This window comes from Micropterus salmoides, unplaced genomic scaffold (genome assembly GCF_014851395.1).
Source record: "Micropterus salmoides isolate LMB-PRFRI ecotype aquatic unplaced genomic scaffold, ASM1485139v1 Ms_hic_scaffold_10, whole genome shotgun sequence".
Taxonomy (NCBI): Eukaryota; Metazoa; Chordata; class Actinopteri; order Centrarchiformes; family Centrarchidae; genus Micropterus; species Micropterus salmoides.
The window spans coordinates 22862247-22884865 of NW_024040041.1; the positions used below are offsets into that span (position 1 = coordinate 22862247).

General features: G+C 39.9%; 3 protein-coding genes and 1 pseudogene across 3 annotated transcripts; 2 read left to right on the top strand and 2 right to left on the bottom strand.

Annotated features, from left to right (window-relative positions):
• The first annotated feature begins 7528 nt into the window (after positions 1-7528).
• LOC119891526 (hemoglobin subunit alpha-1) lies at positions 7529-8338 on the top strand. Its single transcript, XM_038703239.1, has 3 exons — positions 7529-7689; positions 7784-7991; positions 8117-8338. Exons 1-3 carry the CDS (start codon positions 7595-7597, stop codon positions 8243-8245), a joined length of 432 nt encoding a protein of 143 aa, XP_038559167.1. The 5' UTR covers positions 7529-7594; the 3' UTR covers positions 8246-8338.
• Positions 8339-10624: 2286 nt separating this feature from the next.
• LOC119891502 (hemoglobin subunit beta-2-like) lies at positions 10625-11446 on the bottom strand. Its single transcript, XM_038703204.1, has 3 exons — positions 11287-11446; positions 10962-11184; positions 10625-10855 (listed from the first exon to the last, which is right to left on the bottom strand). Exons 1-3 carry the CDS (start codon positions 11376-11378, stop codon positions 10727-10729), a joined length of 444 nt encoding a protein of 147 aa, XP_038559132.1. The 5' UTR covers positions 11379-11446; the 3' UTR covers positions 10625-10726.
• A 2628-nt stretch (positions 11447-14074) lies between these two features.
• LOC119891533 (hemoglobin subunit alpha-A-like) lies at positions 14075-14990 on the bottom strand. The gene is made up of 3 exons (XM_038703251.1): positions 14830-14990; positions 14519-14726; positions 14075-14319 (listed from the first exon to the last, which is right to left on the bottom strand). Exons 1-3 carry the CDS (start codon positions 14922-14924, stop codon positions 14191-14193), a joined length of 432 nt encoding a protein of 143 aa, XP_038559179.1. The 5' UTR covers positions 14925-14990; the 3' UTR covers positions 14075-14190.
• A 1811-nt stretch (positions 14991-16801) lies between these two features.
• On the top strand, positions 16802-18692 carry LOC119891539 (annotated as a pseudogene).
• The last annotated feature ends 3927 nt before the right edge of the window (positions 18693-22619 follow it).

Consider the following 22619-nt stretch of genomic DNA (forward strand, 5'->3'; position numbering starts at 1 on the left):
TTGCCATGGTGAATCGTAGTATCGAAGCTCCATTGATGATGGCTTTTTTCCATCCCCACGCACGCGCTTCTGGCAGGCTCAACAGAGTTGACTGAACTTATTCTGATCGGCCTTTCTGAGACGGAAAACTCGGAGTTTGACAGCTCAGAGTTCGTCAACCTTTAGTTCAGGTTTACACTCAGAGTTTGTTGAACCTGCTTTCTGAAAAAGCGCCCTGTACTAGGTGGTTTGTGTCTGTTTTTGTTGAGCTTGTTGTCCTGTTTGTTTATGCTTGTTGTGTGTACTGTGACGGCCCCAAGAGCTATTGGTGTTGGACCTGTGTGCTGTGTGGTGTCCGTGTTTCTGTCTGCAGGCAATTAAGGAGATTTTCATTACGGAGATGTGGCAGCGTGAGAACGAACACCTTCATCTCAAAGAACTATGCCCCCGGACTGCTCCGTGTTTGGAACTCCCCGCTTTCGCGTCGTGGAGGCGGCTTTGCGTTGGTCTTTCGGGATTCTTTCTGCTGCAGTTTGATGGACACCGCTTCGTCCGACTCCTTTGAGCTGCAGATGTGTAAGGTTGGGAAACTACACCCCTTTTACTGTGTTTTAGTTTACCGACCCCCTGGTCCTGCACGTATATTTCTTGATGATTTCTCTGAGTTGTTAACGTCTATCATCAAACTAGATCGCGTTTTAATCCTTGGGGACTTTAATTTGCATATTGATGACCTCTCTGAGCCCCGATCTCAGAAGGATTTTTAAAAATCAAATAACAAAAGGCCGAAAATTGAACTTTATTAACTAACGTTACGTGCGCGGGAGCGAGCGAGAGATCATTGTTATTATTTATTCTCCTGCAAATTAGCGGAGAATAAGATGATCCAGCTGTAGCTCTTTGTCTGTCCTCTCTGCTCCACCTGAAGCTGCGAGCTGCACTTTATCAGAATTAATTTGTGTGGATTATACATATTTCATTTCAAAATCTATGTTTTGTCCCCCCCTCTTTCCTAATGTAAAGTTTTATTTCGCATTGCCTTCCTTACTCAGGCAATTTCGGAGCTGGCTCATATAGGAGGAGGTTTACTAAGTGACCAGTCAATCACTCACAGTCCACATCAGTCGCGGACAAAATGTAGCCTATAGAAATGTTTAGAGAGAAAAAAAACGGTGCTCCAGGCCGGTGCAGCTTCTTCTTTTGTGCTGCTGTTACTTCTAGCTGAAGGCAGCAGTGATGATGTCTGCAGCAGAGGTACATCTAATGTAGGACTACTCTTAATTTCGCTACATTTTCCATTCATACCTTTTATAACTTCACCTGTCTGTAGTCAGCATTTTGCTTCATTAACTGAAATGAGCTGTCATCCAGGCTGTGTGCGCAGTTACGCTGTAAAGCGCACACAGCCTGATCACACACTGATCTTTCACTCAGCAGAGAGAGAGAGAGAGAGAGAGAGAGAGAGAGAGAGAGAGAGAATATGGTGGATAAAACAGTCCTGTTGGGTTTTACGCATGACGCACATCTTCCTCTGTATGTAGGTTTACCTGCTTCAACAATCAGCTGCTCTCCTGTCACTGCCACAATAATTCTTTGCGTTGTGAAGATTATTTAAATGCTTCAGGAATAATCACATTTATTGGCAGCCTGTGCTACTGCAAAGCAAGCGGTTTGACTGGCTTCACCTCCATAATAAAAGGCACAGGCAACAAAAGTTGGCTGGGAACCAAAACTGATATTTTAAAGTGACCTTTAAAATAGGTTATAACTGAATCAAAATGATTTAATTTATTATTGATTACGTAAAAAGATGCCACATGCACATTTAAAGAGGTTACCTCAGTCAGTCATGTCTGAGTGTGTGATGATTCAGTAGTGATAATATTAAAAGTTGATGTATAGGAGAAACATATCTGAAAGCAACCCAGAATTCCTGAGAGCTGCTCTGCATTATATTCTGTTACAATTTTAGATTTTAAATTGTTTTATTATACCTTTATTAAATCAGAAGAACTCTTTTTCCAAGAGAGTCCTGGACAAGGCAGGCAGTAGTACAATTGCACATTTAAGATGAAAATAAATAATCAGTTACATGGTCATAAAATATCAAAATGTTCTTATATATTCACCACAATTCAGCAACACCTGAATTTTGTGTGTTGCTGTACATAAATAATTTCTTACTCTACTGAAACAGCTCTTATCAAAGTCTCTTGCGATGTGATGATGGTAGCAGACTCTAGCCGCTACACTGTACTTGCACTTCTTGATTTGACTTCGGCTTTTGACACTGTGGATCACGATATATTGATCAGTCGGCTTCATAATGAGATGGGACTATCAGGATCCGTCCTTCAGTGGTTCTCGTCCTATATTCATGACAGAACCTTTAATGTTGCTGTAAATAATGTACAGTCTGATGTGACCAATTTGTCCTGCAGGGTGGCACAAGGTTCAGTTTTGGGCCCTATTTTGTTTTTACTGTATTTTGCCACTTGGTCAAATTATCGGCTGTTTCAAGGATGTATCATACAATTTCTACGCTGACGATGTTCAGTTGTATTGTTCTTGTAATGATGCTGAGTTTCATCGTTTGCCTCTGTTTCTAGAGTGTGTGTCCTCCATCAAAGACTGGCTAGCCACAAACTATTTGCAGATAAATTCAAACAAGACTGAAACGCTGATTTTATAACCAAAAGATCTCGTTGATCAAACAGCACCTTGGCTCTCTGGGCCCTTCTGTCAAATCCAGCCTCAGAAACCTGGGGGTTGTGTTTGACCAGGCCAAGTCCCTGGAGACACACTCAAAACAGCTCGTTCGAAATTGCTTTTGTCACCTTAGGAACATCTCAAAAATTCGCTAAATGTTGTCAAAGAAGGATCTGGAAATGATAATTCACACTTTCATATCAAAAGACTACTGCAAAGCTGTTTTTACCTGTCTGAATAAGTCAGCTTTGAACAAATAGCAAATTGTTCAAAATTCTGCTGCTAGACTTTTAACAGGTGCCCCTCGAAGGTCTCATATTACACCAGTCTTATTGGCTCCCTGTAAAATTCAGGATTGATTTTAAGATTTTAGTGCTGACTTTCAGAGCATTAAACGGTCAGGCCCCACATTACATCCTGGACCTTTTGAAGTCGTATTCCCCTGACCGCACATGTCGGTCCTCTGGCCAGAACCTACTTGCAGTCCCTAAGACTCGTTTTAAGACGAGGGGACATGTCATTTCAGTCTGTGGCTCCCAGACTGTGGAACGCTCTGCCCCTGTCCATGCGTCTGGCAGACACTGTTGTCTCTTTTAAAAAGGATCTGAAAACATGTCTATTTAAGAAGGCTTTTGGTTGATGGGTTTTCACTAGTGTCATTTTAATTTTATATATTTATATACATTTTATACTGTTTGTTTTTACTTACTCTTTTGTACAGCACTTTGTGATTTTATCTGAGAAAAGCGCTTTATAAATAAACTTTAGACTTTAAACTTTAGATTGGGAGCACCTGGCCAGAGAGCCCAACCTATTTAGGCCTGCCCACCCAGACGCCAGTGTCGGTGCTTGCGCCTTCCGCACCGCTCTGCCACGCTATTACTTTGTTTTGTGGCGCTGTAATAACTTTGTTAATTATCGTTAAACTTGAGTTGCATCCTCCTTCTTTGTAGCAGCCTGAGAGCAGGTGTCGTAACATGTATTTATGCTGCGTTCCAGGCAACTCGGAACTGGGAAATTTCCGACCTCCAACTAGAAAAACTACCCTGGAACGCCACCTGAAGTCGGATTTCCTACTTGTGAACTCGGAGAAAAAATATGTATCACGAGTAGCAGCTGAATTACGTCACAAAACAAGGTCAGCGCCCATGGATGCACACATTGTAAATGGTAAACCATAAACTTAATAATAAAAAAATAATAGGCCTACATACGGTAAAACCTGTTCTGCATGTACATTGATGTAGAAATGTGTTAGGCCTATTAGGTAGCTGGCTACAGTAAATAATCTCATAAAGTCATGTTCTCTGCATAAAAGTTATTGTTAAAAATGCCAAAACATTAGGAAGTATAACCTACAACATTGACTGACTTGAGGGTTACCAACTGATGTAGCGGTACACAGAACTAGTAAAGTAGGCTTTAGGCTATTTGTGTCAGTTGTTGCAGTTAAACTGCTTATTAATTAACACCTAAAACACTGCTGAGGGTGTAACTGTGTGTAGGCCTACACTTTGTGTGCACCACCATGCACTTGGAACGCTTTGAGGTCAGAAGTTTCAAATGGGAAATATCCCAGTTCCGACCGGTCTCGAACGCGGCATTACACATCCAAAACAATAGTAAGACTGGAGTCACATTCCACGTATATGTACACAAGCGGGGCCAACAAAAAGATTATGATGATCATTCATAGGCCGCAACTGCCATCTGGTGGGTAATATTAGCGCAGGCAATGAAAGGGAGGGGAGCACCTCTGACAGCTGCAGGATCAGGACCCGAGCTGGTCATGTCATGTTTTTTGTTTTTTTTCGAGCAATGTTGTGCCTCACATTACCTGGGAGCTGTTGATCATTCTAGTCATATAATGGAGGTCCGTACTCTGCTTGCAATATTGCAATATTTAAAGAAGGAGCAAACTAATACAATGATGGGACGCTCCAGCTCATATGAGTTGTATAGCCATAAGTAGGCTATGCTATTCAGTGTACAAGTTATGATATGCATATCTCTCTCTCTCTCTCTCTCTCTCTCTCTCTATATATATATATATATATATATATATATATATATATATCTCCATCCATCCATCGTCAACCGCTTATCCTGCGTACAGGGTGGCAGATATATGAGCTATATAATCAACTGAATTACAAGGTGAAGTAGATGAGTCACAGGGTTTTTGACTTGACATGACGGCCTGTGGGTGAAAACTGTGTGGTTGTTTTCGTAATAGGCTATAGTTGTGATCCGTGTATTCCTTTTCCAAGACAATAAAGAAAAAAAAATTTTTTAAAGCATCTTTAGCCTCCTACCTTTTACTGCATCTGCACTTTCAGCATGTCCTATTGGCTAGGCCTACTGTTATGAGTAAACTTCACTTACAAAAACGTTTGTTAAATCTAATGGATGCTTTGGCTCTACAAATCCTAGTAACGTATTTATATACAACTTACTATTCATGAGGGGTTCTAAAATATAGTTTAATAAACAATGTAAATATCCTACTGCATACAGATCACTTGAGTATCTAGAGATTCCTTTATAAATTATACAAACAGCCTAGGCCTAATAATAAACACATTTTAGTACCGTATATATAATTTACTGTACTGATATTGTTTTCCCACATCGGGAAAAAAAACTTGTAGTTTCTTTAAAGACCACAGGGGGTCTCTAACCCAATATTGAAGGACCACTCAAATATTTATACCACATATTGATGTTATTACATACATGTTAAGCAATTACTCAATTGCTTAGAAATATTAAAGAGTGATTATGTATACCTTGCATGATTAGACTTGCCACAGAGACAAACACACAGGGTAGCCTATATAAGAGGGGTTTTTTTCTACAGCTGGATTTGTTCAGCTCTTCAGTACTGACTGCTCATAGCCTCAACCACAGCAGACAGGTAGCTTGGGCATGAGGATTAAAGACACTGTGATGCAGTCAAAAAGACACAGTGAATCCAGTTAGGAATATAGTCCGCTGTTTAACATAAATGCATATAGGCCCCTTTCTAAAATATTTTCCTGTGGATATTAGGAAAATGTAGGCCTATTGCCCACTCTGGACTTTTCCGGATCCACGCTCGCAGTGCATCCGGCTCAGAGCAGCCATAGGCCTGCGCCGCATTTTGTTGGCTCTCAATAACTGTTGAACGCCAGATACATTTTCTTGTCATTTCTTTTCATTTACCAGCATCAGATAAAATATTAAAAACTATAAGACTATCTTTGTATCATATCAGCTGTATTTTGCGGTTATATAGCCTATATTAGGTCCCAACCCAATGTTTTGAATTTTCACGTAGGCTATGGTACCAATAGCTAAATCCCTGCGTTGGGGTTGACTGGGTAACTGCCAGGAGTAGGCTATTAACGTCATGTGGTAGATATAAAAAGAACTCAGATTTTCATTATCAAAGCACATGTTGACTGATGAGAAAATCCCACTAAATACAGTTAAATGCGTATAAGGTTTTTTGTGCTTGTGTATATCGATAGGGGAAGTATAGCTGCCAAGCTCAACTAAAGGAAAAACAATTTTGGGGTGTTTCCAAGTGAAGGGGATCCATTGCGAGCAGCGAGGAAATCTAATCACAAGGTAACAGACGGACCAGTTTGAATAGCCTATAGCCTACTGTGTCCGAGGGTTTGAGTAATTTCAATAAGCACCTTGGATGAAAGAAGAAATAGTCTAGGCGTGTTATGAAAGGTCTTGTTGGTTAGATTTAAACTCGTTTTGCATATCTGCAACGAGAGCACTAAAAGGATAGGGTGTTTAGCGTAATCGATAAACCTAGTGCAATTAAATAAAATGTAGAGTGAAGTGACTTCAGCTTCAACCACACAAGAAAATGTTGGTCATGCTGCGGTCTGTATCAGCTAAGCTGCTGCACTTTCTTAAAAATATCTTCTTCCCCTCTGAGCGGATCCGCCCTTTGAAGGCTCCAGTTGTCCTTTAGATAAGCCCATTTATTGGAAGCAAATGTATCCCCAAATGACCTTCGTCTTCATGTTAATCAACTGATAACCAAATCCTTTAATATTAATTAATTGCAAAGACTATATTTCAAAGCAGTAATGCTGGACTGTCGTAGATGTTTTGCACGTAGCCTATAGGTTTCACTTTTAGCACGCCATGTTTGCCATCTTAGTTTGCACATTATAAATAGGCGTAAAGCCTATAGGCCTATTACAGCACTTAGAAGTTATTTTACTTTTAATGTGTCATAGATTTTTTTTAGTGATGAAGGCTACTGTAAACAATGAAACTGCTAAAAGCTTTAATTTCGGAAAAAAGTAATTTCTTTGTATAAACAGCTTTAAAATTAGAGGTTTTATTTATTGATTGATTTAATCTAAGGGTAAAAAGCGACGTATTTTGGATTTGGTCCAAATTGTAAGATATATATAGAAGTATGCCTTTTCATGCTAACTCTTTAGATTTTGTGAAAAAGCTCACAAAGCTTATTTTCAGTTTGGCACTGAAACAGATATTAAGCTCTCATACAGGAGCCCCAATTGCATGTGGCCAATTAAATTATTCTTTTGAACCATGGTCTTCCTGCCCTGTCCAGTTTAAGTTCGTTATTTTCAGCCTGTCACTATAAATGTTTTTGTTTGTATGATTTCAAAAATATATATGAACTGAAATTAAATAGTTTTTGAGTTTCAGACAATTTGAAAATTACTTGTGATTAATTCTTTGTGTAGGTCTTTAAAGACAGTTTTTGTGTGTTTATCTCATGCAAGCTGCAACATATCATTTGGACACCGTCCAAATGCCAAGCAGCCCTATCTTGGAGGTGGCCAGGGTGTGCCCATGCCCTGCTTTATGTAGCCTATAAGAACCCCCCACGCTGCTCACGGCATTCAACCTCAACTACGCAAGAAAGATGAGTCTCACTGCTAAGGACAAGGCAACAGTCAAAGCCTTCTGGGCTAAAGCATCTGGCAGTGCTGAGGCAATCGGCGCTGATGCTATTTCAAGGTAAATATAACCCCAAACTTACTGATGTAACCTGTTCTTAAAAGGTCAATGTTTTATTTATTCACTTCTTGACGTATTCACATTTATTACCTAGGATGCTGGCGGTGTACCCGCAGACCAAAACTTACTTCTCCCACTGGAAGGACCTGAGTCCCGGCTCTGCCCCAGTGAGGAAGCACGGAGGAATTGTTATGGGTGGAGTTGCAGATGCTGTGAGCAAAATCGACGACCTGACTGCAGGTCTCCTGAACCTCAGTGAGCTGCATGCCTTCACTCTGCGAGTGGACCCTGCTAACTTCAAGGTAGATGTCGCCGATGGTCATTTCTGTTGTCATGTTTAAACACTGCATGTCCAAGTTGAAAGTCTTTCGTAAAGATACGTTTAAGATTGGCGATTGGATTAAGTGTCATTATCCTCTTTTCTCAGATTCTGTCCCATAACCTCCTGGTGGTCTGTGCCATCATGTTCCCCGCCGAATTCACCCCTGAGGTTCACGTGGCAATGGACAAGTTCCTGGCTGCCTTGGCTCGTGCCCTGTCTGAGAAATACAGATAAACTGCAAACAGGAGCAGGAGCAGATGATGCACAGCAGCATATATGCTTGTATACTGTCTGTCACTCTGAATACGAATAAAATATGAAATTAAATTGTTTGTGTGGTGGAGTGAATTTCTATCGTGCAGGTATAGATTAACGGGGTTCAAGTCGGGTCACAGCTGGCATTGTAGACATTTAGGCCTAATGGAATTTAAATTGGATTAACAGATGTCAGTGATGTTCAACAATATCAGGCTACTTATAGGCTACATGCCGAAGAATAACTCAAAGGGCAGTAGATTTGTCGTGCAACATCTAAAGAAGCTGTATTTAACACTGGTATTTATTTTAAGAGGAAGAGTTTAAACTGTAGGGGAGACCAGGGATGGTTGTAACACGTCCACTTTCTCCATTGAGGAACAGGTTATGAATCACCTGATTCACTCAGCAAACGCTCAGTTTAGTCCTTATTCCACATGGGGAAAAGTAGCACCCTATGGCAAGCACAATTTTAGAAGGTAACGCTTAGTCACTTTTTCTGAAAGCGTCGGTATTCGACGTTCTGAGATGACAAATGCTGTCTATCATACAGGGCCAAACCAATATTTTAGATTTGGAGGGATACAAGTGGCCCCTCCCAAGGACTGATCCTTGTTTTTGCTGAAATCTTGAAAAAAAAAATTGTCTCAATGGCGCCGATCCTCTGGGGCAGTTCAATCTCCAAAGGTTTTGTAGGCGGTGAAAGCTGGTTGTGTGATAAGAGCAACACAGAGGTAAATGTGTTGAAAGAGAGAAAGAGGAAAAAGAAATGTGTGATGCCGAAAAAATAAGAATTAAGAAGAAATAAATGTTGGAACAAGATGCCAATGTGCCAAATTAACCCACTTCTTGGCAGAAAGGCTGCTGTAGCAGGTGAGGCAGGACCCTGCACAGGCAGAGACAGGTGCACAATTAGGAGGTTAATGCATTTATTATATGAAATTATTTATATATGCATTTATGAGGTATATACATTAGACAATATATTTATATAGCCTATATTATAAACAACCGTTTACAATGTGTTATCACACAAAGACAACTTCTATAAGCAAGGGATGTCTGTATGTTTGTATGTATATCAGCTGTTAAGGTCAGTAGAGGTGATGGAAAGGGACAGGGTGATGATGACCACTGTCATGCTGATGAGGAAGGAAAGAAGGAACAGAAGGAGCAGCAGTAGGAGGAGGAGAAGGATAGGGAAGAGAAGCAGCAGGAGGAGAAAGTAAATGGAACCAGATAAAACAGTGACAGTAACAGGGGCAGTGTGTTTCAGAATTAGAAAATGGATTTTTTTTTTAATTTCTTCTCCTGCATATTTAGGTGTACATTCAGTAAAAGCAGAGTGGGGTCCAGCAGGAATGAATGCATGTAGTTTTTGAGTATATTTAAGTATTTTAGCCATCTGACTGACTCAGGCTTGCCTGACCTTGTCTTGTTCAGTGTAGAGCTGCCTTGCTTATACAAACTGAGGAGGCAGGTGTCATCCTGAAGTTTCTTGAAGGTCTTCAGCATAATCTGAGTCACTATACAACAGAAACACTAATAGCCTATGTATTAATATAATAACTGCAAAAAAATATTTCTGCCCGCCCTCCAAAGGGCACTCGCATAAAAGACCTCTCCGTCTCAAAGTTCCGGGCTGAATATCAGTCCCAGACTAGTACACCCCTGCCAGTGTGTGTATAATGTTAAATTTCACCCCACGGCATGTTACAACTAACCCAGACTATAGGGTGAATTGTAAAGTTTTACTCCTTGCGTTTGAGACTAAGCCATGCATTTTTTGTCTGTGTTGCAAAAGTAATAGTTACACTATTTATGTAACTAGCTTGTCAAAAGTGTTACAACCATCCTCGGTCTCCCCTATTTTAAATTACAAGAATTAATAAAAACATTTTATTTACAGTGTTAACATGTCATGTTCTATGAAACGTCAGTGGTATTTAGATAATTTAGTCGAAGTTGCAATCACACACATAATTACTCACATAAGTACAACTGTTTTTTTACTTTTATATAAACACAAAAATAGACCATGACAAACTCTCACTCCTATATATATATATATATATATATTTAAATACTTTTTTCAGCACCGAACATATACATAAATATACCAGATGTTAATTGTTTTCCCAAATCACGTTTTCGTGCCCTTGTGCAATGCAGGGAATATGAATCAAATTGAAGAGTTATTTATCTAAAATATCATTTTATGAATAATGTTTTTGTGCTCTCCAGATAATTTTTGTTGGTTAATTAATTTTAAGAATGCATTCCTCTGTTTTTGCAAATGTATCAATTTCACATCGTCCTGATATAACGACAGACATGGAAAAAGACATACAACTTCTTAAATATGCTTATTGTTTTATTTATTTATGTTTTTGAAACATGATAAAAAAACAACGCTTTTCAACAAATGATCCGCATGTGATGGTCTTCTGTTGCAGCTCTCTAGTGGTACTGCTTTCCAAGGGAGGACACCACCACAGCCAGGAACTTCTGAAAAGCTGCCTGCACTTCACTAGTGAACTCTTTCCCCATCACACTTGCAACCACTACGGTCAGGCAGTCAGACAGCAGCTGCAAAAAAACAAACAACAAATCAACAACATGCGGGTGGTGCGTTTTTGCATAATGGTTGATTATGGATAACAAGTCCAGTCTAATTTAATCCTTGTTGCATTACCCTGAAATTGTCAGGGTCCACGTGCAGTTTCTCTGAGTGCAGCACACTCAGCTCGGCATAGGTTGCCTTGATGTTGTCCATGTTCTTCACAGCCCGGTCCAGACCGTGGAGGATGGTTTTTCCATGAGCTGCGACCTGTGGATTTGCAGTTATAGCCTCGGCGTTGTAGAGGTTTCCAAACTTTCCGAAATACCTCTGAGTCCAGGGGTAGACGATCAGACACCTGAAAACATGCATGCATGAATCGCATTTCTTTTTTAATATAATGTAACATCTACTTTTGTGCATTCCCGTTAAAGACAAACAAACAGAAAAGCTGTCTCACCTGCAAAGAGCTGCAGGGCCCACCACCTCATAGTCCATCTTAGAGAAGATGTCCTGGATGGTGGCGCGCTCGAAGTCTGTCCATTCGACCATTTTGCTGGCTCTAGATTTGCTGCACTAGTCCTGCGTGGTTCAGTACCAGATGCAGCTTTTAAAAGAACCGTTTAACTCCTCCCCGAAATATGCGACTGGACGGAGTAGGGCAGTCGGTTGGCCAAGAACTGCCCTTCAGATTGTAATAATGATAAGGAACGGCCAAACCTGCTTTGTAAGATTGTGCCTGAAGCTGTGGAAATAGATAGGCCTAGGCTATTCCAGTTTGTGTTCGTTAGCAACTTGTCTGCCATGATTAGAAGTAAATTATATATAGCTTGTGAATTCCATGTCCAACAAGACCTAGGCCAGTATTGAAAAGAAAAAATGTTTAAGGATGGGGTAATATTTAAAAAATGCTTGAAATGCTTGGGGAATTACCAATTTTTTATTTAACATTAAGCCCATTTAACATTTTTAATATTTTTGTAGCCTACGCCCTACTCTTTCACTTTCAATCTAACTTATTTCTCTAATCTAAATGGATTGTTAACAGTTTTCTATCTGACAATACTTTCCATCAGTATATTTAAAATAAAATTTACTTTAACCTTTATTTAACCAGGGGAGGACCCGTTCAGATAATATCTCTTTTTCAGGGGCGCCCATGGCCAAGAGAGACAGCAGGAGAGCAAGTCTGACAATAGACATAAAACGACAACAATACAATCAAAATATTTACCATTTTACCCATACAAATATGCAACAGCAACAGCACACTTTAATAACCCGTACATTAAGACGCCTTCTGTAGATAAAATACATCAATGGAATGCCTGCTCATATCCACTTGTCTAATGTACATAAATTATGTTTTTCTTTACGCACAAACCAGCGTTGTGGTTAATTAAGAAACCACAAGGAAGTAATAGGCGGAAATCCAGTAGAGGGCGCTCCGGCACGTCATGAGGCTCTGACCGCCGCATGACTTGACGCAACAATCTGCTCATGATGGGTATGATGCTGCCTTATTACCATGGCGTAACCAGCTATTAGTGCACCGAGGTCCGGACCTTCGTAATTATGAAGGCGTTAGCCAATTAATAGAGAAAAACAAAAAACATTGATAACACGATCAACTTAAATGAAGGCTTTAGGACCATGTAGATGCAGCTGATTACACTGTCACAACACTCATTTCAAGTTGAAAAACTTTTTTCCCCACCTGTGTCCAGACGTCCAGATATGGGGAAACACATGAAGCACATGAAAACGTTGTGCGCGCAATAACTGAGAGCACTGCTGTTTGCGAGCAGAGTTTTGGGCGATTAATACGTTTGGCTAACTTCCAGGTGGGTGAAATAGGGTAAAGCGTATCCTCATGAAGAGAGACGCTGTGCACATTTATGCACGAGTCACAGCAGCGTAACTTCATATTTAAACCTCCCGACACGGCGACAGGATCTTCGGAATCTAATGTTAAATAATATGCTGTGTTTTTCTCCACATCCAAAAGGTCTGACACACAGTCCAGGTTCATACAGTGACAGTGGAGGAAAGCAGCCGTCCTGTCAATCCTGAGCTCCATCAGAGCATCGATACATTTCCAGGCTAAAAGTTGAATTCTGTTTCCTCTGCAGAGTTTCCTCGGTATTTCCTGTTAACTTTTTAACTAGGCTACATTGTTTTTATTTTGCTGCATAAATATCCCACGATATTAGCTTTGACGTATAAATCATAGCAATCATTAAAGAAAACCGTTAAAGAAAACATTAATCAAAACAACACAATGAAGAAATGACCAGCAAAGCTAAAAGGGCCGGTGTCGTGCCGAAAAGTGATCGTCTGCCGAAAACTGATGTTTGGTAGGTCTATGTGTAATATCTTTGTTTATATTCGGAAAACGGGCTGTAGCCTAATTAACATGACTTACTGCCAACTTAGATATAAAATGAAGACAATTTGGCAATTATTCTTATGACTCTGCATTATTTTACTTGCTGTGTAGGCCTACCAACCAATCCACTCTTTTTTTACCTGTTATAATACCTTTAAATGGCCAATACAACCCAAAAAATTCAGTAGGCTATTTCACTTGCCAGAAAGTGATTGAAGAGACTGGGCAATACAGCTCCAGCAGACGGCAATCAGTTTTCGGCAGACGATCACTTTTCGGCAGGTAGAGGTGGGGTAAATCTGTGGAAATAGTTGGGTGGGGGGCGGGTGTATGATTTATGTGTACATGAGTATTGAGATCTTTTCAGAGCTGATCCGCATCACCAATGTAGCTCCTTTAATTGTGACAAAACGAGTGCAAACAGCTGCTGACGTCAAATTATTAGGCTGTAATATCAACCAGAGCATCCTCTGAATTCAGCACTAACCTGCTGTGTTTCATGTTGTCATATAGTAACAATAGTGCCCATTATGTAGTCTGCACGTCATTCCAACAGTATAGTCCTGATGACAGTTGTAGGCTGCAATTTATTTTTTTTAAAATTTATTTTATATTTATTAACGCATGTTGTGAAGATTAGTATATTTCCCTAAAGAAAAATATAATAATAGTCTACCATATTACATAAGATTAATTACTCCAGTGAAACTCAGTTACCATGAATTATCTAATCATAATTAGTTGATTATTTTTTTTAGTGTAGGCTAGCCTGTGTGTACCAAGACATGGCAAATGAATAGGTGGCGTGGGGGATGATCTTAGTAAGAAGAAAAGACAAAGAAGAAGAGACGGACATCTGGACATTTCATATGTATTTGTTTTATTCACCAAGCCCCTACATTTTAAAAGGAACATTGACATTGTTGAGGTCGACATGCCCCATGGATCCAGTTGATGCTCCTGGTTGGCTGCAGTTTAGCGGTATTTCTCGGACAGAGCCAGAGCCAGGTTCTGCAGGAACTTGTCAACAGAGACATGGACCTCTGGAGTGAACTCTCTGGGGAAGTACATGGCCATAACCAAGATTATGTTGTGGGCTAAGATCTGTGGGTGTGCAAGAAACACATAAATCCAAGTTAGCAACAAGGGGAAAAAACATTACATCATACAGAGCCAATATTGTTATGACATTAATGCACATTTTAACTTTAATATAGAAAACACATAGAAGCATTGTGGTCTAAAACAATTTGGCTAAATCTTTTATGACCTCTCGATCAATGGTGACCTGATGCAATCTTACCCTGAAGTTGGCAGGGTCCACTCTGAGCTTGAAGGCATGCAGCTTGCTGAGGGTGGACAGAGCACCAACGAGGTCATCAATCTTTCCGATGGCGTCTCCAACGGCTGCCATGATAACAGCACCATGCTTCCTCACTTGTGGGGAATTAGGGTTCAGATCATCCCAGTGGGTAAAATAGGTCTTGGTCTGAGGGTATACTCGCAACATCCTGTCATACATGGATGAAATAAAGAGGAATTAATGCCTAAAAAATAAATAGCATGTAAATGTTAGACAATGACAAAAAAAAGAGAAAATAAATGAAAGCTTACCTGCCCAGAGCCTCAGCTCCAATGTCACCGGACTTTGAGGAAACTTTCTTCCAGAAAGACCTCACCACAGTCTTGTCTTTTCCAGTGAGACTCATGTCTGCCTTTTCTTCAGGTTATCTGAATTGAAAGACTATATTCTCTTATGAAGATGCTGGTTAACAGTCTTTTTTTCAAACCAAATTGCACCACACCCAAGTATTGAATCCAAACCACACCTCCGTGTAAGGAATTGCCAAAAGTCTCCAAGACAGTTTTTGAGATAAAAGTAACCACTCCTTGTTTTCACATATAGGTATATTTTATTTATTAGTATTATTTTACATTAATTAAAATATCATGCATTTGAATTTGTCTGCAGCTATATAGTAAACATATGCTGAAATGTACATCCAGCAAGACAAAAGACAAGGCTTTGTAATTTGAGAGGTTGCACTTAATGGACAGTTTGGACAGCCTTGCTGACAAATGTTTACTGGGTTTGATGTGCACAAAGAGATCTTGAATAGGCAAGATCAAATTATTCAAACATCTCATTAAATAGAAACCCAACTCTGAGAGAACTCAATCTTTATTACAAACGCTCACAAAATTGCAAAAAAACTCAGTACTTTAATTTGTAGGAAAATTTAGGCAACCAAATAATGGTCACATACAAATTGTGCAACAAAAAGCAACTTAACAAAATGAAAATAACCTGATATGATGGAGGCACATGGACAATCTCAAATGTCAGTGTTACAACAGTGCTTGTGATGGAGATTTAATTTAATTTATGTCTTTGGTAACATATGGTACACAAAATTGTGAGGAACGCGTGGGGAACTAATCCGTAATGTATGTCCGTAAACGTATGTCTGTAAATTCACACAGGCTACTAATCATTTTCTTCATGAGTTGTTCCTAATTAACTCTGGACCAGAAAAACTGTTAACAACTAACAAGGCTCCTTAATCATAAGTTAGGCCTGGTCTTTTTACTTATGAAATATTATCAGGTCGTTCCTAATTTGTTGCTCACTGGTTCAGTGACTAGACCTACTCATAATTATAAAGTAGGATATTACAGCGTTGTAAGGTGTTAAGTTTGGCATCCTTTTGTAGTCCATAACCACAGTGCAATATATTTCAGTGTAATGAAGGCTATTAGCGAAAGACAGGACAATTGAGATTTTACAATATATCAGTATGTATAGGTCTGTTAATATTAAATAGTGTTAATTTTATTAACGGACGTATAAAGGGGTTATATAAAGATTTTGCAACCTTTAATTCTGGTGGCGATAATGAATGGACATTTAAAACAGATGCAAAAAAACTTGGAACATGTAATGCTATCTGTCAGAAGATGGGCTGAATGCAATGGCAGGTAGCAGAGGTGTGGATCCAAGTGCAGACACAGGCAGGGAGGATTCAGTTCAATAAAATAACGAAAACTTAACTGCACAGGCTTCCTCAGAGCACAAGGTAAAGAATCAGAGCGAAGGTACATCCAAACCAAAAGATAAATCCAAAAAGAGGCAGAGCATGATCCAAAGTCAAGGAGCAGGCAGGAACACCCAACATAGACAAGGACTTAAAGACTGAACAGAACGAGCCAACATTTAAACACCAGGTAATGAGCAGGGCGGGACCAAGACCAGGTGATGACATGAGGTGATTAGACAGAACACAGACACGCAGGTGAAACCAACTGGGGGGAACAGACAGGACCACACCAATATGCATAAACACAAACTGAACACTTAGCAGACAGAAGACTAAACAACACAAACTACAACCTAACAGGGAACAGACTAGGATAAAACTGAACACAAAGCAGACACAATAAAAGTAATAAAAACAGAAGTACAAAGACAGGGAGTAAACACTAAAACATTAACTAAGGCACAGAACTAAAACGCAGGACTAAGAACTAAGATAAGAGACAAGACAGATACTAAGTAAACTAGACATGCGAATGAACAAAAGAATTAACTAGGCTACAAAACACAAAACCCCATACCATGACAAGATCAAATAAAACTACAGAAACACAGAACCCAAAACCAAACCCATGAAAACAGCCTAAAACAGGAAAAACATAAACACACAGTCCTAACACTATCAAATTAAATGATTGTACCTATATTTTATTGCAATTACAGTAAGTCGCACAATTTATCAGTCTTGGTAATATTTTGCAATTTATTCTTACCATTTTTTTTCCAGAACCTGCAAAGATCTTATCTAAATTAGTAAGTAATACAACCCAATATTTGATTGCCTCTGGTCCAATCAGATGCTTCCAGGGCTGAGAGGTGTGGCATTAAATAATAAATAAAAACCTCCAAAAGACAGGCATTTGCAAAAGGTTTGTGATTGAAGATTTTCTTTGGCGAAAAAAAAAAACCTTGAGAAAACCCAGGTCGTCGTCAACATGGTCAAGCGGACAGATGCTGAACGAAGCGCAATCACATCCCTGTGGGGAAAGATCGATGTAGGTGAAATTGGACCGCAGGCTGTAACCAGGTGAGCTGTCTATTCTTTTGAGATACGAATTTATGAAAAAAATAATTTCATATTGGTTGTTTTCGGTATGAATGTCCTACACATTGTTATTCAACACGACATTAATGATTGTTATTAGCCCTTTGGGGAAAAAATGTTTTACGTGTTGTAGGCCTATCTTAATGTTTTGGATTGTGTTATTTCAGGGTTCTGATTATGTATCCATGGACTTCTCATCATTTGGCAACATTTCCACTATCCTCGCAAACCCTTAAGTGGCCCATCACGGTGTGACAGTGGTGGGTAGTCTGGAAAGAGCTATAAAGAACTTGGACAACATTAAGCCTGCTTACGCCAAACAGAGCGTGATGCAAGAATCCTGATAACTTTAGGGTATGTTACCACATCTGATGATCTCTACACCCAAATTCATGAACTGATCTATGTGATTTCCTCTTCAATTTTTGAATTGAATTGAATTGAACTGGCAATATCCAAACTGCAGAACAGGTAGCACAGTAACTGGCAGAACACACATCATACGACAATGACAGGATGGGGACTGAACTGAAAAACCAAACATATATACACCAGGGACTAAGAGCAGGGCGGGAGCAACACAGGTGACAGGGATCAAGGCTAATGAGGCAGGCAGGCAGACAGTTGGGAAAACAGAGAGACTGGCAGACAGAACACGTTACAAAATACCAGACAAGAATCTAACTCCAGACAATAACAGAAACCCATGTAAACAGACAAACACCAACCAACTATAACAGGGATCATAACAGACACAACCTAAACGAGAACACAGAAGAAGAACACAGAGGCAGGGAGTAGAAAACAACATAACGGGGCATGGTAGGACTGAAACCAGGATTAGATAGAACACCAGACAATTACAGACAGGAACTAAGGCAAGCACATATCAAAACCAAAAGACAGGCAACAGTAAATAAACTAACACTGGGCAGACTGAACACAAGACAGGATTAAACACCAAAACACAACAGACCTTAATGACAAATACAGAACTGACAAATAAATAAACTCGCAGAGAAACTCAGGACAGTGTATCTTTAATCTCATCATAGCTTCTTGCTGAATGCAAAGTGTGTTTGGCCGCCAAGTTTGGTCCCTCTTCACGGCTGATGCCCAAGAAGCTTGGCAGAATTTCTGGCTGTGGTCGTCTCTGCCCTAAGCAAGCAGTACAATCGGTGCTTGAAGTGGAAAAAAATATGTGTCAGTTGAGCGTCATGTAGCGCCCAGAGTACCTGATCATTGGCAGACTTTCTGGGGAAGACCTGGTCTGATTTGGAGAGACGGCATCCATCCCACTCGGGAAGGAGCAGCTCTCATTTCTAGAAATCTGGCCAAGTTTATTAGTGGACCAAATCTATGAAAACCCAGAGTTGAGACCAGGAGGCAGAGTCGCAGTCTAACACACTTCTCTGCTCCTCCATTTCAGGAGTTACTTAGTGAAAATCCTATAGTGACGGTGTCTGTCCCCCGACCATTGAAATTATTTAAATCAAACAGAAGAGGAGCTGTGCATAAAAACCTCATAAAAATTAAAACCACAAGAGCAATAGTGCAAACTAATAGGAAAATTAAATGTGGACTCTTAAACATCAGATCTCTCTCTTCTAAAGGTGTACTAGTAAATGAACTAATATCAGATTATGATATTGATCTATTTTGTCTTACTGAAACCTGGATGGGTGATGGAGAATATGCTAGCCTAAATGAACCCACCCCTCCCAGTCATATTAATACTCACATTCCTCGAGGCACAGGCCGAGGAGGTGGAGTTGCAGCAATCTTCGACTCTAGCCTACTAATCAGCTCTAAACCTAAACTAAATTATAACTCATTTGAAAGCCTTGTTCTTAGTCTTTCACACCCTAGTTGGAAATCACTGCAACCAATTCTTTTTGTTATAGTGTACCGAGCACCTGGCCCGTATTCTGAATTCTTATCTGAATTTGCAGAGTTTTTGTCAACTTTAGTCCTTAAAACGGACAACGTTATTATTGTAGGGGATTTTAATATTCATGTGGATGAGAATGACAGCTTCAGTACTGCGTTTATCTCTCTGTTAGATTCCATTGGCTTCTCTCAGTGTTCATGAACCGACTCACTGTTTTAACCACACCCTCGACCTTGTTTTGCTATATGGTATTGAAATTGAACACTTAATAGTGTTCCCACAGAATCCCTCTTTATCCGACCACTGTTTGATAACTTTTGTGTTTGTACTGCTGAACTACACGCCATTGGGCAAAAATTTCTATACAAGATGTCTGTCTGATAGTGCTATAGCTAAATTTAAGGATGCAATTCCATCAGCTCTAAATTCATTATCAAGTCACAAAGTAACGGAGGACTCCTATGCTAATTTCAGTCCCTCCCAAATTGATCATCTTGTTGATAGTGCTGCAGGCTCGCTGCGAATGACACTTGACTCTGTAGCCCCTCTAAAAAAGAAAATACTAAAACAAAGACGGTTAGCTCCATGGTATAATACTGAAACTCGCAAATTAAAGCAAATATTGCGGAAACTTTAGAGGAACTGGCGTTCCACCTAACTGGAAAATTCTCATTTAATTTGGCAAGATAGTCTTAAAACTTATAGGAAAGTCCTCCGTAATGCCAGAGCAGCGTACTACTCGTCATTAATAGAGGAAAATAGGAACAACCCCAGGTTTCTTTTCAGCACTGTAGCCAGGCTGACAGAGAGTCACAGCTCTATTGAGCCAACTATTCCCATAGCTCTTGTGGTGTCCAAACAATAATGCTGCGATGATGTGTTGAGAGGAAACCCGCTTGCCACTGTTCTTGATCATAAAAGTTTATTAAATCAAGGAGTTCAGCATCAATTACAAGCTCTGCAGCAGCTTGGAGAATGACCCAGCCCGATGGCCACTCTGTCTCTCTGTTCATCAAACATAGCTTATATAGGATATGTTTAGGTATCTGTTAGGTACCATAGAGGGGTTTGAGTCTGCAAAATAAAAGGTCAAACCCATAGAAGGGTACAGTACTATTCTGAGGTAACAAAACAAGGGGTTAGAGGTCAAATTCTATAGAAGGGTTCAGTCCCTACATAACCACCAATCACTGCTCTCCCCGTAGAAGGTCACTGACCCTCTGTCCTGCTGCTACAGTGCTATTTTGAACTTTTATGAGTCAAATGCGCAAGCACTGTACACTACACTCTCAGTAGTTACGACTTCATGAGCTTCTTTAATGATAAAATTCTAACTATTAGAAACAAAATTCACCAAGACCTGCCCTCAACTGGCACCGACTTATCTCTAAACTCAGGAACCTTAGAAACAGCTGTAGAACCAGATATATGTTTAGACTGTTGTGCCTCCCTCAATCTTTACCAACTAACTTCAATACTTTCTTCATCTAAGCCATCAACCTGCCTCTTAGACCCCATCCTGACTAGGTTGCTTAAAGATGTTTTACCCTTAGTCCGCACTTCTATACTAGATATGATCAATCTATCTCTATCAACAGGCTATGTACCACAGTACTTTAAAGTAGCTGTAATTAAACCTCTTCTGAAAAAGCCCAAACTTGATCCGGATGTGACTATAGACCTATATCTAACCTTCCATTTCTCTCTAAGGTTCTGGAGAAAGCAGTTGCTAAACAGCTGTGTGACTTTCTACAGAGCAATAGTTTATTTGAGGATTTTCAGTCAGGATTTAGAGCTCATCATAGCACAGAGACAGCACTGGTGAAAATTACTAACGACCTCCTTATTGCATTAGACAAAGGACTTGTCTCTGTACTGGTTTTATTAGATCTTAGTGCTGCATTTGATACCATTGACCATCTGGTCCTATTGCAGAGACTGGAACATTTCATTGGCATTAAAGGAACCGCTCTAAGCTGGTTTAAGTCCTATTTATCAGATCGATTTCAGTTTGTACATGTTAACGATGAGTCCTCCATGCATGCCAGAGTTAGTCATGGAGTTCCACAAGGATCTGTCCTCGGACCAATCCTCTTCACTTTATATATGCTTCCTTTAGGCAATATTATCAGGAAATATTCCATAAACTTTCATTGTTATGCAGATGATACTCAATTATATCTATCGATCAAGCCAGATGAAACTCATCAGTTAGCTAAACTTCAAATGTGCCTTCAGGATGTTAATTTTGTGTAATTTTCTAATGTTAAACTCAGATAAAACTGAAGTTATTGTTCTGGGGCCTAAGCACCTCCGTGACGCATTATCTAAAGATATAGTTTCCCTTGATGGCATTGCCCTGGCCTCCAGCACCACTGTGAGGAATCTTGGAGTTATCTTATCCTTTTTTCACCTACATAATATTGCGAAAATCAGGAACATCCTGTCTAAAAATGATGCAGAAAAACTATCCATGCATTTGTTACTTCTATTAATTCCTTATTATCAGGGTTCTCGAAAAAGTCCGTTAAGACTCTTCAGCTGATCCAGAATGCTGCAGCACGTGTTCTGACAGGAACCAGGAAAAGAGATCACATTTCTCCTGTTTTAGCTTCTTTGCATTGGCTTCCTGTAAAATCCAGAATAGAATTTAAAATCATTCTTCTTACCTACAAAGCTCTTAATGGTCAAGCACCATCTTATCTTAAAGAGCTCATAGTACCTTACTACCCCACCAGAGCACTGCGCTCCCAGAATGCAGGGTTACTTGTGGTTCCTAGAGTCTCCAAAAGTAGACTAGGAGCCAGAGCGTTCAGCTATCAAGCTCCTCTCCTGTGGAACCAGGTTCCAGTTTGGGTTCAGGTGGCAGACACCATCTCCACATTTAAGAGTAGGCTTAAGACTTTCCTCTTTGATAAAGCTTATAGTTAGGGCTGGCTCAGGTGAGTCCTGAACCATCCCTTAGTTATGCTGCTATAGGCCTAGACTGCCGGGGGATTTCCCATGATGCACTGAGCTCCTCTCTCCTCTACTTTCTCTCCCTCTGTATGCAACCTCATCCCATTATTGCATGTTTCTAACACAACTTCTCCCCTTTCCGGTAGTCTTGTGCTTTCTCGTCCCTCTCCTCTCTCCTCCTATCACTTCCTGCAGGTGTTTCTGGCTCTGGAGCTGTGGAGTCTGGATCTGTGGCTGCAGGTCACCTGCTGCCCCGTGTTCCTGCTCGACACCCTCTGCTACAACAACTATTGTTACTAGTTCTATTGTTATTATTGTTATTATAATCATTAACATTACGATTGTTATCATTAACACTATTATACATATCTATACCATTTTTCATTTAGTCTATAGCAACATCACCTTTACTGTCT

Bases quoted from the DNA above. Each gene is read 5' to 3' on its own strand.
- LOC119891533 (XM_038703251.1), bottom strand. From the start codon at position 14,924: ATGAGTCTCACTGGAAAAGACAAGACTGTGGTGAGGTCTTTCTGGAAG. The intron at 14,727-14,829 runs GTAAGCTTTCAT...CATGTATGACAG, and splicing joins GGAGCTGAGGCTCTGGGCAG to GATGTTGCGAGTATACCCTC. The intron at 14,320-14,518 runs GTAAGATTGCAT...GCACACCCACAG, and splicing joins TGGACCCTGCCAACTTCAGG to ATCTTAGCCCACAACATAAT.
- LOC119891502 (XM_038703204.1), bottom strand. From the start codon at position 11,378: ATGGTCGAATGGACAGACTTCGAGCGCGCCACCATCCAGGACATCTTC. The intron at 11,185-11,286 runs GTGAGACAGCTT...GCATGTTTTCAG, and splicing joins GGCCCTGCAGCTCTTTGCAG to GTGTCTGATCGTCTACCCCT. The intron at 10,856-10,961 runs GTAATGCAACAA...GTTTTTTTGCAG, and splicing joins TGGACCCTGACAATTTCAGG to CTGCTGTCTGACTGCCTGAC.
- LOC119891526 (XM_038703239.1), top strand. From the start codon at position 7,595: ATGAGTCTCACTGCTAAGGACAAGGCAACAGTCAAAGCCTTCTGGGCT. The intron at 7,690-7,783 runs GTAAATATAACC...TTTATTACCTAG, and splicing joins GGCGCTGATGCTATTTCAAG to GATGCTGGCGGTGTACCCGC. The intron at 7,992-8,116 runs GTAGATGTCGCC...CTCTTTTCTCAG, and splicing joins TGGACCCTGCTAACTTCAAG to ATTCTGTCCCATAACCTCCT.